A 17474-nucleotide genomic window follows, 5' to 3' on the forward strand; every position below is an offset into this window, starting at 1 on the left:
CTTATACAATAACTAACTACCGTTATGAGTTACAATAAAACTGGACTTATACAATAACTAACTACCGTTATGAGTTACAATAAAACTGGACTTATACAATAACTGAGTTACAATAAAACTGCTGTTATGAGTTACAATAAAACTGGACTTATACAATAACTAACTACTGAGTTACAATAAAACTGGACTTATACAATAACTAACTACTGAGTTACAATAAAACTTATACAATAACTAACTACTGTTATGAGTTACAATAAAACTGGACTTATACAATAACTAACTACTCCTATGAGTTACAATAAAACTGGACTTATACAATAACTAACTACTGTTATGAGTTACAATAAAACTGGACTTATACAATAACTAACTACTCCTATGAGTTACAATAAAACTGGACTTATACAATAACTAACTACTGTTATGAGTTACAATAAAACTGGACTTATACAATAACTAACTACTGTTATGAGTTACAATAAAACTGGACTTATACAATAACTAACTACTGTTATGAGTTACAATAAAACTGGACTTATACAATAACTAACTACTGTTATGAGTTACAATAAAACTGGACTTATACAATAACTAACTACTGTTATGAGTTACAATAAAACTGAGTTACAATAAAACTTATACAATAACTAACTACTGTTATGAGTTACAATAAAACTGGACTTATACAATAACTAACTACTGTTATGAGTTACAATAAAACTGGACTTATACAATAACTAACTACTGTTATGAGTTACAATAAAAACTAACTACTTATGAGTTACAATAAAACTGGACTTATACAATAACTAACTACTGTTATGAGTTACAATAAAACTGGACTTATACAATAACTAACTACTGTTATGAGTTACAATAAAACTGGACTTATACAATAACTAACTACTGTTATGAGTTACAATAAAACTGGACTTATACAATAACTAACTACTGTTATGAGTTACAATAAAACTGGACTAATACAATAACTAACTACTGTTAGTTACAATAAAAGACTTACAATAAAAACTGAGTTACAATAAAACTAATACAATAACTAACTACTGTTATGAGTTACAAAAACTGGACTAATACAATAACTAACTACTGTTATGAGTTACAGTAAAACTGGACTTATAACAATAACTAACTACTGTTATGAGTTACAATAAAACTGGACTTATACAATAACTAACTACTGTTATGAGTTACAATAAAACTGGACTTATACAATAACTAACTACTGTTAGTTGAGTTACAATAAAACTGGACTTATACAATAACTAACTACTGTTATGAGTTACAATAAAACTGGACTTATACAATAACTAACTACTGTTATGAGTTACAATAAAACTGGACTTATACAATAACTAACTACTGTTATGAGTTACAATAAAACTGGACTTATACAATAACTAACTACTGTTATGAGTTACAATAAAACTGGACTTATACAATAACTAACTACTGTTATGAGTTACAATAAAACTGGACTTATACAATAACTAACTACTGTTATGAGTTACAATAAAACTGGACTTATACAATAACTAACTACTGTTATGAGTTACAATAAAACTGGACTTATACAATAACTAACTACCGTTATGAGTTACAATAAAACTGGACTTATACAATAACTAACTAATGAGTTACAATACCGTTATGAGTTACAATAAAACTGGACTTATACAATAACTAACTACTGTTATGAGTTACAATAAAACTGGACTTATACAATAACTAACTACTGTTATGAGTTACAATAAAACTGGACTTATACAATAACTAACTACTTAGTTACAATAAAAACTTATACTAACTACTTATGAGTTACAATAAAACTGGACTTATACAATAACTAACTACTGTTATGAGTTACAATAAAACTGGACTTATACAATAACTAACTACTGTTATGAGTTACAATAAAAGTTATACAATAAACTACTGTTATGAGTTACAATAAAACTGGACTTATACAATAACTAACTACTGTTAGTTACAATAAAAGTTACAATAAAACTGAGTTACAATAAAACTGGACTTATACAATAACTAACTACTGTTATGAGTTACAATAAAACTGGACTTATACAATAACTAACTACTGTTATGAGTTACAATAAAACTGGACTTATACAATAACTAACTACCGTTATGAGTTACAATAAAACTGGACTTATACAATAACTAACTACCGTTATGAGTTACAATAAAACTGGACTTATACAATAACTAACTGCTGTTATGAGTTACAATAAAACTGGACTTATACAATAACTAACTACTGTTATGAGTTACAATAAAACTGGACTTATACAATAACTAACTACTGTTATGAGTTACAATAAAACTGGACTTATACAATAACTAACTACTGTTATGAGTTACAATAAAACTGGACTTATACAATAACTAACTACTGTTATGAGTTACAATAAAACTGGACTTATACAATAACTAACTACTGTTATGAGTTACAATAAAACTGGACTTATACAATAACTAACTACTGTTATGAGTTACAATAAAACTGGACTTATACAATAACTAACTACTGTTATGAGTTACAATAAAACTATGAGTTACAATAAAACTGGACTTATACAATAACTAACTACTGTTATGAGTTACAATAAAACTGGACTTATACAATAACTAACTACTGTTATGAGTTACAATAAAACTGGACTTATACAATAACTAACTACTGTTATGAGTTACAATAAAACTGGACTTATACAATAACTAACTACTGTTATGAGTTACAATAAAACTGGACTAATACAATAACTAACTACTGTTATGAGTTACAATAAAACTGGACTTATACAATAACTAACTACTGTTATGAGTTACAATAAAACTGGACTTATACAATAACTAACTACTGTTATGAGTTACAATAAAACTGGACTTATACAATAACTAACTACTGTTATGAGTTACAATAAAAATGGACTTATACAATAACTAACTACTGTTATGAGTTACAGTAAAACTGGACTAATACAATAACTAACTACTGTTATGAGTTACAATAAAACTGGACTAATACAATAACTAACTACTGTTATGAGTTACAGTAAAACTGGACTAATACAATAACTAACTACTGTTATGAGTTACAGTAAAACTGGACTAATACAATAACTAACTACTGTTATGAGTTACAGTAAAACTGGACTTATACAATAACTAACTACTGTTATGAGTTACAGTAAAACTGGACTTATACAATAACTAACTACTGTTATGAGTTACAATAAAACTGGACTTATACAATAACTAACTACTGTTATGAGTTACAATAAAACTGGACTTATACAATAACTAAATACTGTTATGAGTTACAATAAAACTGGACTTATACAATAACTAACTACTGTTATGAGTTACAATAAAACTGGACTTATACAATAACTAACTACTGTTATGAGTTACAATAAAACTGGACTTTACAATAAAACTGGACTTATACAATAACTAACTAACTAACTGTTATGAGTTACAATAAAACTGGACTTATACAATAACTAACTACTGTTATGAGTTACAATAAAACTGGACTTATACAATAACTAACTACTGTTATGAGTTACAATAAAACTGGACTTATACAATAACTAACTACTGTTATGAGTTACAATAAAACTGGACTTATACAATAACTAACTAATGTTATGAGTTACAATAAAACTGGACTTATACAATAACTAACTACTGTTATGAGTTACAATAAAACTGGACTTATACAATAACTAACTACTGTTATGAGTTACAATAAAACTGGACTTATACAATAACTAACTACTGTTATGAGTTACAATAAAACTGGACTTATACAATAACTAACTACTGTTATGAGTTACAATAAAACTGGACTTATACAATAACTAACTACTGTTATGAGTTACAATAAAACTGGACTTATACAATAACTAACTACTGTTATGAGTTACAATAAAACTGGACTTATACAATAACTAACTACTGTTATGAGTTACAATAAAAACTGAGTTACAATAAAACTTATACAATAACTAACTACTGTTATGAGTTACAATAAAACTGGACTTATACAATAACTAACTACTGTTATGAGTTACAATAAAACTGGACTTATACAATAACTAACTACTGTTATGAGTTACAATAAAACTGGACTTATACAATAACTAACTACTGTTATGAGTTACAATAAAACTGGACTTATACAATAACTAACTACTGTTATGAGTTACAGTTACAATAACTAACTACTGTTAAAATAAAACTGGACTTATACAATTAATACAATAACTAACTACTGTTATGAGTTACAATAAAACTGGACTTATACAATAACTAACTACTGTTATGAGTTACAATAAAACTGGACTTATACAATAACTAACTACTGTTATGAGTTACAATAAAACTGGACTTATACAATAACTAACTACTGTTATGAGTTACAATAAAACTGGACTTATACAATAACTAACTACTGTTATGAGTTACAATAAAACTGGACTTATACAATAACTAACTACTGTTATGAGTTACAATAAAACTGGACTTATACAATAACTAACTACTGTTATGAGTTACAATAAAACTGGACTTATACAATAACTAACTACTGTTATGAGTTACAATAAAACTGGACTTATACAATAACTAACTACTGTTATGAGTTACAATAAAACTGGACTTATACAATAACTAACTACTGTTATGAGTTACAATAAAACTGGACTTATACAATAACTAACTACTGTTATGAGTTACAATAAAACTGGACTTATACAATAACTAACTACTGTTATGAGTTACAATAAAACTGGACTTATACAATAACTAACTACTGTTATGAGTTACAATAAAACTGGACTTATACAATAACTAACTACTGTTATGAGTTACAATAAAACTGGACTTATACAATAACTAACTACTGTTATGAGTTACAATAAAACTGGACTTATACAATAACTAACTACTGTTATGAGTTACAATAAAACTGGACTTATACAATAACTAACTACTGTTATGAGTTACAATAAAACTGGACTAATACAATAACTAACTACTGTTATGAGTTACAATAAAACTGGACTTATACAATAACTAACTACTGTTATGAGTTACAATAAAACTGGACTTATACAATAACTAACTACTGTTATGAGTTACAATAAAACTGGACTTATACAATAACTAACTACTGTTATGAGTTACAATAAAACTGGACTTATACAATAACTAACTACTGTTATGAGTTACAGTAAAACTGGACTTATACAATAACTAACTACTGTTATGAGTTACAATAAAACTGGACTTATACAATAACTAACTACTGTTATGAGTTACAGTAAAACTGGACTTATACAATAACTAACTACTGTTATGAGTTACAATAAAACTGGACTTATACAATAACTAACTACTGTTATGAGTTACAATAAAACTGGACTTATACAATAACTAACTACTGTTATGAGTTACAATAAAACTGGACAATAAAACTGGACTTATACAATAACTAACTACTGTTATGAGTTACAATAAAACTGGACTTATACAATAACTAACTACTGTTATGAGTTACAATAAAACTGGACTTATATACAATAACTAACTAATAGTTACAATAAAACTGGACTTATACTGTTATGAGTTACAATAAAACTGGACTTATACAATAACTAACTACTGTTATGAGTTACAATAAAACTGGACTTATACAATAACTAACTACTGTTATGAGTTACAATAAAACTGGACTTATACAATAACTAACTACTGTTATGAGTTACAATAAAACTGGACTTTACAATAAAAACTGTTATGAGTTACAATAAAACTACTTACTACAATAACTAACTACTGTTATGAGTTACAATAAAACTGGACTTATACAATAACTAACTACTGTTTAGTTACAATAAAACTGGACTTATACAATAACTAACTACTGTTATGAGTTACAATAAAACTTATACAATAACTAACTACTGTTATGAGTTACAATAAAACTGGACTTATACAATAACTAACTACTGTTATGAGTTACAATAAAACTGGACTTATACAATAACTAACTACTGTTATGAGTTACAATAAAACTGGACTTATACAATAACTAACTACTGTTATGAGTTACAATAAAACTGGACTTATACAATAACTAACTACTGTTATGAGTTACAATAAAACTGGACTTATACAATAACTAACTACTGTTATGAGTTACAATAAAACTGGACTTATACAATAACTAACTACTGTTATGAGTTACAATAAAACTGGACTTATACAATAACTAACTACTGTTATGAGTTACAATAAAACTGGACTTATACAATAACTAACTACTGTTATGAGTTACAATAAAACTGGACTTATACAATAACTAACTACTGTTTGAACGGATGAATAAAGTGTTATTGTATGGACTTAGAAGAACATGAGGATGTTGTGTAGTTTATTATAATGATGAGGGTGAAGTTGCCCCTATAGATACTGAGCTTGGCATTTCCCCCCACTAATAGTAAAGGCTGTAACTTGAGGAAAGGTAATCTGATTCTAGATCTGTACATAGGGGAAACGTCACCCGGGAAGATAATGCCGTAGTCCTACCTGCACTCCGAGGATGCCGAAGATGATAAAGAAAGCGCAGCAGATGAGGACGATGTTTCCTATAGGCTTCAGAGACGTGATGAGAGTCTCTACCACAAGCTTCAGGCCTGGAGCTCTACTGATCACCCTGACAGAGAGAGAGGGACAAGAAGGACTTCTCATCAATCTGGTCATCATCCATGATTATGCTATGATGTGTAACAGTGTGTAGACTGACTGCTGTTAGCACTTATATTCCAGTGTGCAGGAACTCTGGCCACGGACAGAACACAAAGTGTTCAGGATTTCCCCCAACCAAACCCAGCCCAAACAAACCTTCTTCCCCTAGTTAAATAATAATTCAGGTCCCTCAAGCGTGTGTTAGTGCAGGGCTGGAACAAAAACCTGCACCCTCTTCAGGGTTACGAAGCTCCAGGGTTACGAAGCTCCATGGTAACGAAGCTCCAGGGTTACGAACCTCCAGGGTTACGAAGCTCCAGGGTTACGAAGCTCCATGGTAACGAAGCTCCAGGGTTACGAACCTCCAGGGTTACGAAGCTCCAGGGTTACGAAGCTCCAGGGTTACGAAGCTCCAGGGTTACAAAGCTCCATGGTTACAAAGCTCCAGGGTTACAAAGCTCCAGGGTTACAAAGCTCCAGGGATACAAAGCTCCATGGTTATAAAGCTCCATGGTTACAAAGCTCCATGGTTACGAAGCTCCAGGGTTACAAAGCTCCAGGGATACAAAGCTCCATGGTTATAAAGCTCCATGGTTACGAAGCTCCATGGTTACGAAGCTCCAGGGTTACGAAGCTCCAGGGTTACGAAGCTCCAGGGTTACGAAGCTCCAGGGTTACAAAGCTCCATGGTAACAAAGGGTTAGGACATACAACATGATACATGAGTCTCTGAGAGAGAAATAGTGGGAGTTACAATCACCTTTTTGGTGTTTGGGTTATCAATCTGATGGTCAAGTGTTACCCTGAAGTACATTGACAGACAGTTGCATTGCATAATGCTTTAGATTACGTTCAGTTCTGTTGTTGGTGGCCTATATGCCAGCAAGAGTAAAGAGTCTAACTAATATAAGTAAGTATCAGTAAGTACCTGTATTTATGGAGTGAGGAGACAGGTGAAAGGTCAACTGAAATACATTAACATCATTGACAGACAGTTGCATTGCACCATAATGCTTTACATCACACTGTTTTCCAACATCAGTCCCTTAGTGAGTGAGATGTTAGTGAACTATTAACAACATTATCTACCTTAATAAATACAGGTTGGAACAGATCAGCCTGTTATGTCAATGCATTTCTACCAAACAGGGTTTCCTCAGGCAGCATACAAATAGAATTTCCACAGTTATTTCCAGGTAGTCCTCCCTACCTGAGAGGGCGTAGTGTCCTGAGCAGCCTGAGCACTCTCAGCACCCCCAGGATCTTAGCCCCGCCCGCCATGGACACAACAATGTCAATCAACGACACAAAGACCAGGAAACCATCCAGAACGTTCCAGCTGCTTTTCAGATAGGCCTTCTCACCCAGGTACAGACCCTTAGAGACCACCTGGGAGAGGGAGGAAGGGGGAGAGGGAGGAAGGGGGAGAGGGAGGAAGGGGGAGAAGGAGGAAGGGGGAGAGGGAGGAAGGGGGAGAGGGAGGAAGGGGGAGAAGGAGGAAGGGGGAGAGGGAGGAAGGGGGAGAAGGAGGAAGGGGGAGAGGGAGGAAGGGGGAGAGGGAGGAAGGGGGAGAAGGAGGAAGGGGGAGAGGGAGGAAGGGGGAGAGGGAGTAAGGGGAAGAAGGAGGAAGGGGGAGAGGGAGGAAGGGGGAGAGGGAGGAAGGGGGAGAAGGAGGAAGGGGGAGAGGGAGGAAGGGGGAGAGGGAGGAAGGGGGAGAAGGAGGAAGGGGGAGAGGGAGGAAGGGGGAGAGGGAGGAAGGGGGAGAAGGAGGAAGGGGGAGAGGGAGGAAGGGGGAGAAGGAGGAAGGGGGAGAAGGAGGAAGGGGGAGAGGGAGGAAGGGGGAGAGGGAGGAAGGGGGAGAAGGAGGAAGGGGGAGAGGGAGGGGGGAGAAGGAGGAAGGGGGAGAAGGAGGAAGGGAAGGAGGAGAAGAATGAGAGAGACTTACAGTCTGTGAATTAATTTTAAGATAGCAAGGTGAGACAACCACATTTCACAGTCATAGTAAGTATATTTTGCCTTCTCACCCTTAGACACCACCTGGGGAGGGAGAGATGGGAGGGGGAGAGAGAGGAGGAGAGGGAGGGGAAGAGGAGTAGGAAGGATGGAAAGAAGAGGAGCGAGACAGAGGAGAAGGAACGGAGGCTGAAAAGGGGGCAGAGGTGGAGGGAGAGGAGGAGAGGATGACAATGTTAAAGACGTTTTAGGGAAGATGTTCACATGCCCCGTCATTTTGCACTTGCCGACTACCTTCGCGGAAACAACTTTTTCGTCTTCCCAGAAAGGGAGGGTGGTTGTGTGGTTGAAAGTGGAAATATATGTCAGATTCCCATGGCTTCCACTAGAGACATAGAATAGAGAGGGAGAGACAGAGAGAGAGAGAGAGAGAGAGACAGAGAGACAGAGAGACAGAGAGAGAGAGAGAGAGACAGAGAGACAGAGAGACAGAGACAGAGAGAGAGAGAGAGAGAGAGAGAGAGAGAGAGAGAGAGAGAGAGAGAGAGAGAGAGAGAGAGAGAGAGGGAGTGGAAGGGTAAAATGGTCATTTGTCCAGTGGGCTGGCGCACACACAGACACACAGACACACAGACACAGACACACTTCCTGACACTTTTGACACCAAACAAGACGCCAGGCAGCACCGCGACTAAACCTCTGAGTGACAGCCCTGGGGGCAGAGAAATGGCAACAAACACAAGGCGTCATGCCAACTGTTACCACGGTGACCTGAGCAGGTATAGTTCTGTAGCCTGAGGGAGACGGAATGAAAACAGTGTTCAACTCCTACGCCGGGGAGGACTGGAAGCTCAATGATGACTAATGGAAGGATTGATCTGTAGGCCTACAGAAACAGCAAGACAACACATGCAGACACTCTCACACTGGTAACAGAGCAGCTCTACAGAAACAGCAAGACAACACATGCAGACACTCTCACACTGGTAACAGAGCAGCTCTACAGAACAGAAGACAACACATGCAGACACTCTCACACTGGTAACAGAGCAGCTCTACAGAAACAGCAAGACAACACATGCAGACACTCTCACACTGGTAACAGAGCAGCTCTACAGAAACAGCAAGACAACACATGCAGACACTCTCACACTGGTAACAGAGCAGCTCTACAGAACAGAAGACAACACATGCAGACACTCTCACACTGGTAACAGAGCAGCTCTACAGAAACAGCAAGACAACACATGCAGACACTCTCACACTGGTAACAGAGCAGCTCTACAGAAACAGCAAGACAACACATGCAGACACTCTCACACTGGTGACAGAGCAGCTCTACAGAAACAGAAGACAACACATGCAGACACTCTCACACTGGTGACAGAGCAGCTCTACAGAACAGAAGACAACACATGCAGACACTCTCACACTGGTGACAGAGCAGCTCTACAGAACAGAAGACAACACATGCAGACACTCTCACACTGGTAACAGAGCAGCTCTACAGAAACAGCAAGACAACACATGCAGACACTCTCACACTGGTAACAGAGCAGCTCTACAGAAACAGCAAGACAACACATGCAGACACTCTCACACTGGTAACAGAGCAGCTCTACAGAAACAGCAAGACAACACATGCAGACACTCTCACACTGGTAACAGAGCAGCTCTACAGAAACAGAAGACAACACATGCAGACACTCTCACACTGGTGACAGAGCAGCTCTACAGAACAGAAGACAACACATGCAGACACTCTCACACTGGTAACAGAGCAGCTCTACAGAAACAGCAAGACAACACATGCAGACACTCTCACACTGGTAACAGAGCAGCTCTACAGAAACAGCAAGACAACACATGCAGACACTCTCACACTGGTAACAGAGCAGCTCTACAGAAACAGAAGACAACACATGCAGACACTCTCACACTGGTAACAGAGCAGCTCTACAGAACAGAAGACAACACATGCAGACACTCTCACACTGGTAACAGAGCAGCTCTACAGAACAGAAGACAACACATGCAGACACTCTCACACTGGTAACAGAGCAGCTCTACAGAACAGAAGACAACACATGCAGACACTCTCACACTGGTAACAGAGCAGCTCTACAGAACAGAAGACAACACATGCAGACACTCTCACACTGGTAACAGAGCAGCTCTACAGAACAGAAGACAACACATGCAGACACTCTCACACTGGTAACAGAGCAGCTCTACAGAACAGAACAAGACAACACATGCAGACACTCTCACACTGGTAACAGAGCAGCTCTACAGAAACAGCAAGACAACACATGCAGACACTCTCACACTGGTAACAGAGCAGCTCTACAGAACAGAAGACAACACATGCAGACACTCTCACACTGGTAACAGAGCAGCTCTACAGAACAGAAGGCAACACATGCAGACACTCTCACACTGGTAACAGAGCAGCTCTACAGAAACAGAAGACAACACATCGCACACTGGTAACAGAGCAGCTCTACAGAACAGAAGACAACACATGCAGACACTCTCACACTGGTAACAGAGCAGCTCTACAGAACAGAAGACAACACATGCAGACACTCTCACACTGGTAACAGAGCAGCTCTACAGAAACAGAAGACAACACATGCAGACACTCTCACACTGGTGACAGAGCAGCTCTACAGAAACAGCAAGACAACACATGCAGACACTCTCACACTGGTGACAGAGCAGCTCTACAGAAACAGCAAGACAACACATGCAGACACTCTCACACTGGTAACAGAGCAGCTCTACAGAACAGAAGACAACACATGCAGACACTCTCACACTGGTGACAGAGCAGCTCTACAGAACAGAAGACAACACATGCAGACACTCTCACACTGGTAACAGAGCAGCTCTACAGAAACAGCAAGACAACACATGCAGACACTCTCACACTGGTAACAGAGCAGCTCTACAGAAACAGCAAGACAACACATGCAGACACTCGCACACTGGTAACAGAGCAGCTCTACAGAAACAGAAGACAACACATGCAGACACTCGCACACTGGTAACAGAGCAGCTCTACAGAACAGAAGACAACACATGCAGACACTCACACTGGTAACAGAGCAGCTCTACAGAAACAGAAGACAACACATGCAGACACTCGCACACTGGTAACAGAGCAGCTCTACAGAACAGAAGACAACACATGCAGACACTCTCACACTGGTAACAGAGCAGCTCTACAGAACAGAAGACAACACATGCAGACACTCTCACACTGGTGACAGAGCAGCTCTACAGAACAGAAGACAACACATGCAGACACTCTCACACTGGTAACAGAGCAGCTCTACAGAAACAGCAAGACAACACATGCAGACACTCTCACACTGGTGACAGAGCAGCTCTACAGAAACAGCAAGACAACACATGCAGACACTCTCACACTGGTAACAGAGCAGCTCTACAGAACAGAAGGCAACACATGCAGACACTCTCACACTGGTAACAGAGCAGCTCTACAGAACAGAAGCAACACATGCAGACACTCTCACACTGGTAACAGAGCAGCTCTACAGAAACAGAAGACAACACATGCAGACACTCTCACACTGGTAACAGAGCAGCTCTACAGAACAGAAGACAACACATGCAGACACTCGCACACTGGTAACAGAGCAGCTCTACAGAACAGAAGACAACACATGCAGACACTCTCACACTGGTAACAGAGCAGCTCTACAGAAACAGAAGACAACACATGCAGACACTCTCACACTGGTAACAGAGCAGCTCTACAGAACAGAAGACAACACATGCAGACACTCTCACACTGGTAACAGAGCAGCTCTACAGAAACAGCAAGACAACACATGCAGACACTCTCACACTGGTAACAGAGCAGCTCTACAGAACAGAAGACAACACATGCAGACACTCTCACACTGGTGACAGAGCAGCTCTACAGAACAGAAGACAACACATGCAGACACTCTCACACTGGTAACAGAGCAGCTCTACAGAACAGAAGACAACACATGCAGACACTCTCACACTGGTGACAGAGCAGCTCTACAGAACAGAAGACAACACATGCAGACACTCTCACACTGGTAACAGAGCAGCTCTACAGAAACAGCAAGACAACACATGCAGACACTCTCACACTGGTGACAGAGCAGCTCTACAGAACAGAAGACAACACATGCAGACACTCTCACACTGGTGACAGAGCAGCTCTACAGAACAGAAGACAACACATGCAGACACTCTCACACTGGTAACAGAGCAGCTCTACAGAACAGAAGACAACACATGCAGACACTCTCACACTGGTGACAGAGCAGCTCTACAGAACAGAAGACAACACATGCAGACACTCTCACACTGGTAACAGAGCAGCTCTACAGAAACAGCAAGACAACACATGCAGACACTCTCACACTGGTAACAGAGCAGCTCTACAGAAACAGCAAGACAACACATGCAGACACTCTCACACTGGTAACAGAGCAGCTCTACAGAACAGAAGACAACACATGCAGACACTCTCACACTGGTAACAGAGCAGCTCTACAGAAACAGCAAGACAACACATGCAGACACTCTCACACTGGTAACAGAGCAGCTCTACAGAACAGAAGACAACACATGCAGACACTCTCACACTGGTAACAGAGCAGCTCTACAGAAACAGCAAGACAACACATGCAGACACTCTCACACTGGTAACAGAGCAGCTCTACAGAACAGAAGACAACACATGCAGACACTCTCACACTGGTAACAGAGCAGCTCTACAGAAACAGAAGACAACACATGCAGACACTCTCACACTGGTGACAGAGCAGCTCTACAGAACAGAAGACAACACATGCAGACACTCTCACACTGGTAACAGAGCAGCTCTACAGAAACAGCAAGACAACACATGCAGACACTCACACTGGTGACAGAGCAGCTCTACAGAAACAGAAGACAACACATGCAGACACTCTCACACTGGTAACAGAGCAGCTCTACAGAAACAGCAAGACAACACATGCAGACACTCTCACACTGGTAACAGAGCAGCTCTACAGAACAGAAGACAACACATGCAGACACTCTCACACTGGTAACAGAGCAGCTCTACAGAACAGCAAGACAACACATGCAGACACTCTCACACTGGTAACAGAGCAGCTCTACAGAACAGAAGACAACACATGCAGACACTCTCACACTGGTAACAGAGCAGCTCTACAGAAACAGCAAGACAACACATGCAGACACTCTCACACTGGTAACAGAGCAGCTCTACAGAACAGAAGACAACACATGCAGACACTCTCACACTGGTAACAGAGCAGCTCTACAGAAACAGCAAGACAACACATGCAGACACTCTCACACTGGTAACAGAGCAGCTCTACAGAACAGAAGACAACACATGCAGACACTCTCACACTGGTGACAGAGCAGCTCTACAGAACAGAAGACAACACATGCAGACACTCTCACACTGGTAACAGAGCAGCTCTACAGAAACAGCAAGACAACACATGCAGACACTCTCACACTGGTAACAGAGCAGCTCTACAGAACAGAAGACAACACATGCAGACACTCTCACACTGGTGACAGAGCAGCTCTACAGAACAGAAGACAACACATGCAGACACTCTCACACTGGTAACAGAGCAGCTCTACAGAAACAGCAAGACAACACATGCAGACACTCTCACACTGGTGACAGAGCAGCTCTACAGAAACAGCAAGACAACACATGCAGACACTCTCACACTGGTAACAGAGCAGCTCTACAGAAACAGCAAGACAACACATGCAGACACTCTCACACTGGTAACAGAGCAGCTCTACAGAAACAGCAAGACAACACATGCAGACACTCTCACACTGGTGACAGAGCAGCTCTACAGAACAGAAGACAACACATGCAGACACTCTCACACTGGTAACAGAGCAGCTCTACAGAAACAGCAAGACAACACATGCAGACACTCTCACACTGGTAACAGAGCAGCTCTACAGAACAGAAGACAACACATGCAGACACTCTCACACTGGTAACAGAGCAGCTCTACAGAAACAGCAAGACAACACATGCAGACACTCTCACACTGGTAACAGAGCAGCTCTACAGAACAGAAGACAACACATGCAGACACTCTCACACTGGTAACAGAGCAGCTCTACAGAAACAGCAAGACAACACATGCAGACACTCTCACACTGGTAACAGAGCAGCTCTACAGAAACAGCAAGACAACACATGCAGACACTCTCACACTGGTAACAGAGCAGCTCTACAGAAACAGCAAGACAACACATGCAGACACTCTCACACTGGTAACAGAGCAGCTCTACAGAACAGAAGACAACACATGCAGACACTCTCACACTGGTAACAGAGCAGCTCTACAGAAACAGAAGACAACACATGCAGACACTCTCACACTGGTAACAGAGCAGCTCTACAGAACAGAAGACAACACATGCAGACACTCTCACACTGGTAACAGAGCAGCTCTACAGAAACAGCAAGACAACACATGCAGACACTCTCACACTGGTAACAGAGCAGCTCTACAGAACAGAAGACAACACATGCAGACACTCTCACACTGGTGACAGAGCAGCTCTACAGAAACAGCAAGACAACACATGCAGACACTCTCACACTGGTAACAGAGCAGCTCTACAGAACAGAAGACAACACATGCAGACACTCTCACACTGGTAACAGAGCAGCTCTACAGAACAGAAGACAACACATGCAGACACTCTCACACTGGTAACAGAGCAGCTCTACAGAACAGAAGACAACACATGCAGACACTCGCACACTGGTAACAGAGCAGCTCTACAGAAACAGCAAGACAACACATGCAGACACTCTCACACTGGTAACAGAGCAGCTCTACAGCTCTACAGAAACAGAAGACAACACATGCAGACACTCTCACACTGGTGACAGAGCAGCTCTACAGAAACAGCAAGACAACACATGCAGACACTCTCACACTGGTAACAGAGCAGCTCTACAGAAACAGCAAGACAACACATGCAGACACTCTCACACTGGTAACAGAGCAGCTCTACAGAACAGAAGACAACACATGCAGACACTCTCACACTGGTAACAGAGCAGCTCTACAGAAACAGAAGACAACACATGCAGACACTCTCACACTGGTGACAGAGCAGCTCTACAGAACAGAAGACAGTCAGGCTATAAACACATTCTCACTGTCAGCCATAGGAATCATTATGTGTGATGACGGCTGGAATGTTTTACTCAATCATTTTGTTCTATAATAAAATCTGTGCATTCAAGGCAAGGCAAATGATGGAGTGCATTTACGAGGGGAAACGTTGTCTAATGAATACCGTTGTTTAATTAGTGTTCCTGAGACAGATGTTAGGTTGACAAGATGACAGTCTCCATACGGAGAGAGAGGATATGAAGGGGTTTGTACAAGACATGGACGAGAAGAGTGAGGTAGAGTGGGACATCCCCAGGACTGGCTAGAGGCTATAGCTGGAGAGAGAGACATTATCTTTTAATTCTATCTAATTATCTCTCCATCGTTAATGATGGGGAACTGATTAAGTGAAATGGACTGAGGAATAGAAAGAGGGAGAAAGGAGAGAAGAAGATGCATGTCGGTAGGTCTCTTTCCATTACAGTCCTAGGAAAGGAGAGGAGAAGAGAGGATGAGAAGAGAGGAGAAATTGGTACGTTACCTTGACGGTCATCTCAGCCACAAATATGGCTGTGAAGACATAGTTGGAGACGGTGAGGAAAAGTCTTTCCTGGAGGGAGGAAGGGAGGGAGGGAGAGATGTGGGGAGGGAGGGGGAAGGGGGAGAGGGAAGGGGAGGGAGATTTAGGGAGGGAGGGGGAAGGGGGAGGGAGATGTAGGGAGGGGAGGGGGAAGGGGGAGGGAGAGAGATGTGGGGAGGGAGGGGGAAGGGGGAGAGGGAAGGGGGAGGGAGAGGGAAGGGGGAGGGAGATGTAGGGAGGAGGGGGAAGGGGGGGGAGGGAGAGGGAGATGTAGGGAGGGAGGGGGAAGGGGGAGGGAGAGGGAGATGTAGGGAGGGAGGGGGAAGGGGGAGGGAGAGGGAAGGGACAGGGAGAGGGGAGATGTAGGGAGGGGGGGGAGGGGAGGGAGAGGGAGATGTAGGGAGGGAGGGGGGGAAGGGGGGGAGGGAAGGGGGAGAGGGAGATGTAGGGAGGAGAGGAGATGTAGGGAGGGGAGGGGGGAAGGGAAGGGGGAGGGAGAGGGAGATGTAGGGAGGGAGGGGGAAGGGGGAGGGAGGGAGATGTAGGGAGGGAGGGGAAGGGGGAGGGAGAGGGAGATGTAGGGAGGGAGGGAGGAAGGGGGAGGGAGATGTAGGGAGGGAGGGGGGGAGGGGGAGGGAGAGGGAGATGTAGGGAGGGAGGGGGAAGGGGGAGGGAGAGGGAGATGTAGGGAGGGAGGGGGAAGGGGGAGGGAGAGGGAGATGTAGGGAGGAGGGAGGGGAGGGGGAAGGGGGGAGGGAGATGTAGGGAGGGGGAGGGGGGGAGGGAGGGAGGGGAAGGGGGAGGGAGAGGGAGATGTAGGGAGGGAGGGGGAAGGGGAGGGAGAGGGAGATGTAGGGGGAGGGAGGGGGAAGGGGGGGAGGGAGAGAGAGATGTAGGGAGGGAGAGGGAGATGTAGGGAGGGAGGAGGAAGGGGGAGAGGGAAGGGGGAG

At 41.3% G+C, this 17474-nt stretch overlaps 1 protein-coding gene across 1 annotated transcript in view; it reads right to left on the reverse strand.

Annotated features, from left to right (window-relative positions):
- Window positions 1-17474, reverse strand: part of LOC118381309 (voltage-dependent T-type calcium channel subunit alpha-1I-like) — a 214320-nt gene that overhangs the window by 70582 nt on the left and 126264 nt on the right. The window contains exons 20-22 of the mRNA XM_052526088.1: window positions 16486-16554; window positions 8006-8184; window positions 6637-6763 (exon numbers count right to left, since the gene is read on the reverse strand). Of these exons, the coding sequence (XP_052382048.1) occupies window positions 6637-6763; window positions 8006-8184; window positions 16486-16554 (375 nt within the window). The remainder of the gene's footprint in view (window positions 1-6636; window positions 6764-8005; window positions 8185-16485; window positions 16555-17474) is intronic.

Source organism: Oncorhynchus keta, chromosome 10, assembly GCF_023373465.1.
Source record: "Oncorhynchus keta strain PuntledgeMale-10-30-2019 chromosome 10, Oket_V2, whole genome shotgun sequence".
Lineage (NCBI taxonomy): Eukaryota > Metazoa > Chordata > Actinopteri > Salmoniformes > Salmonidae > Oncorhynchus > Oncorhynchus keta.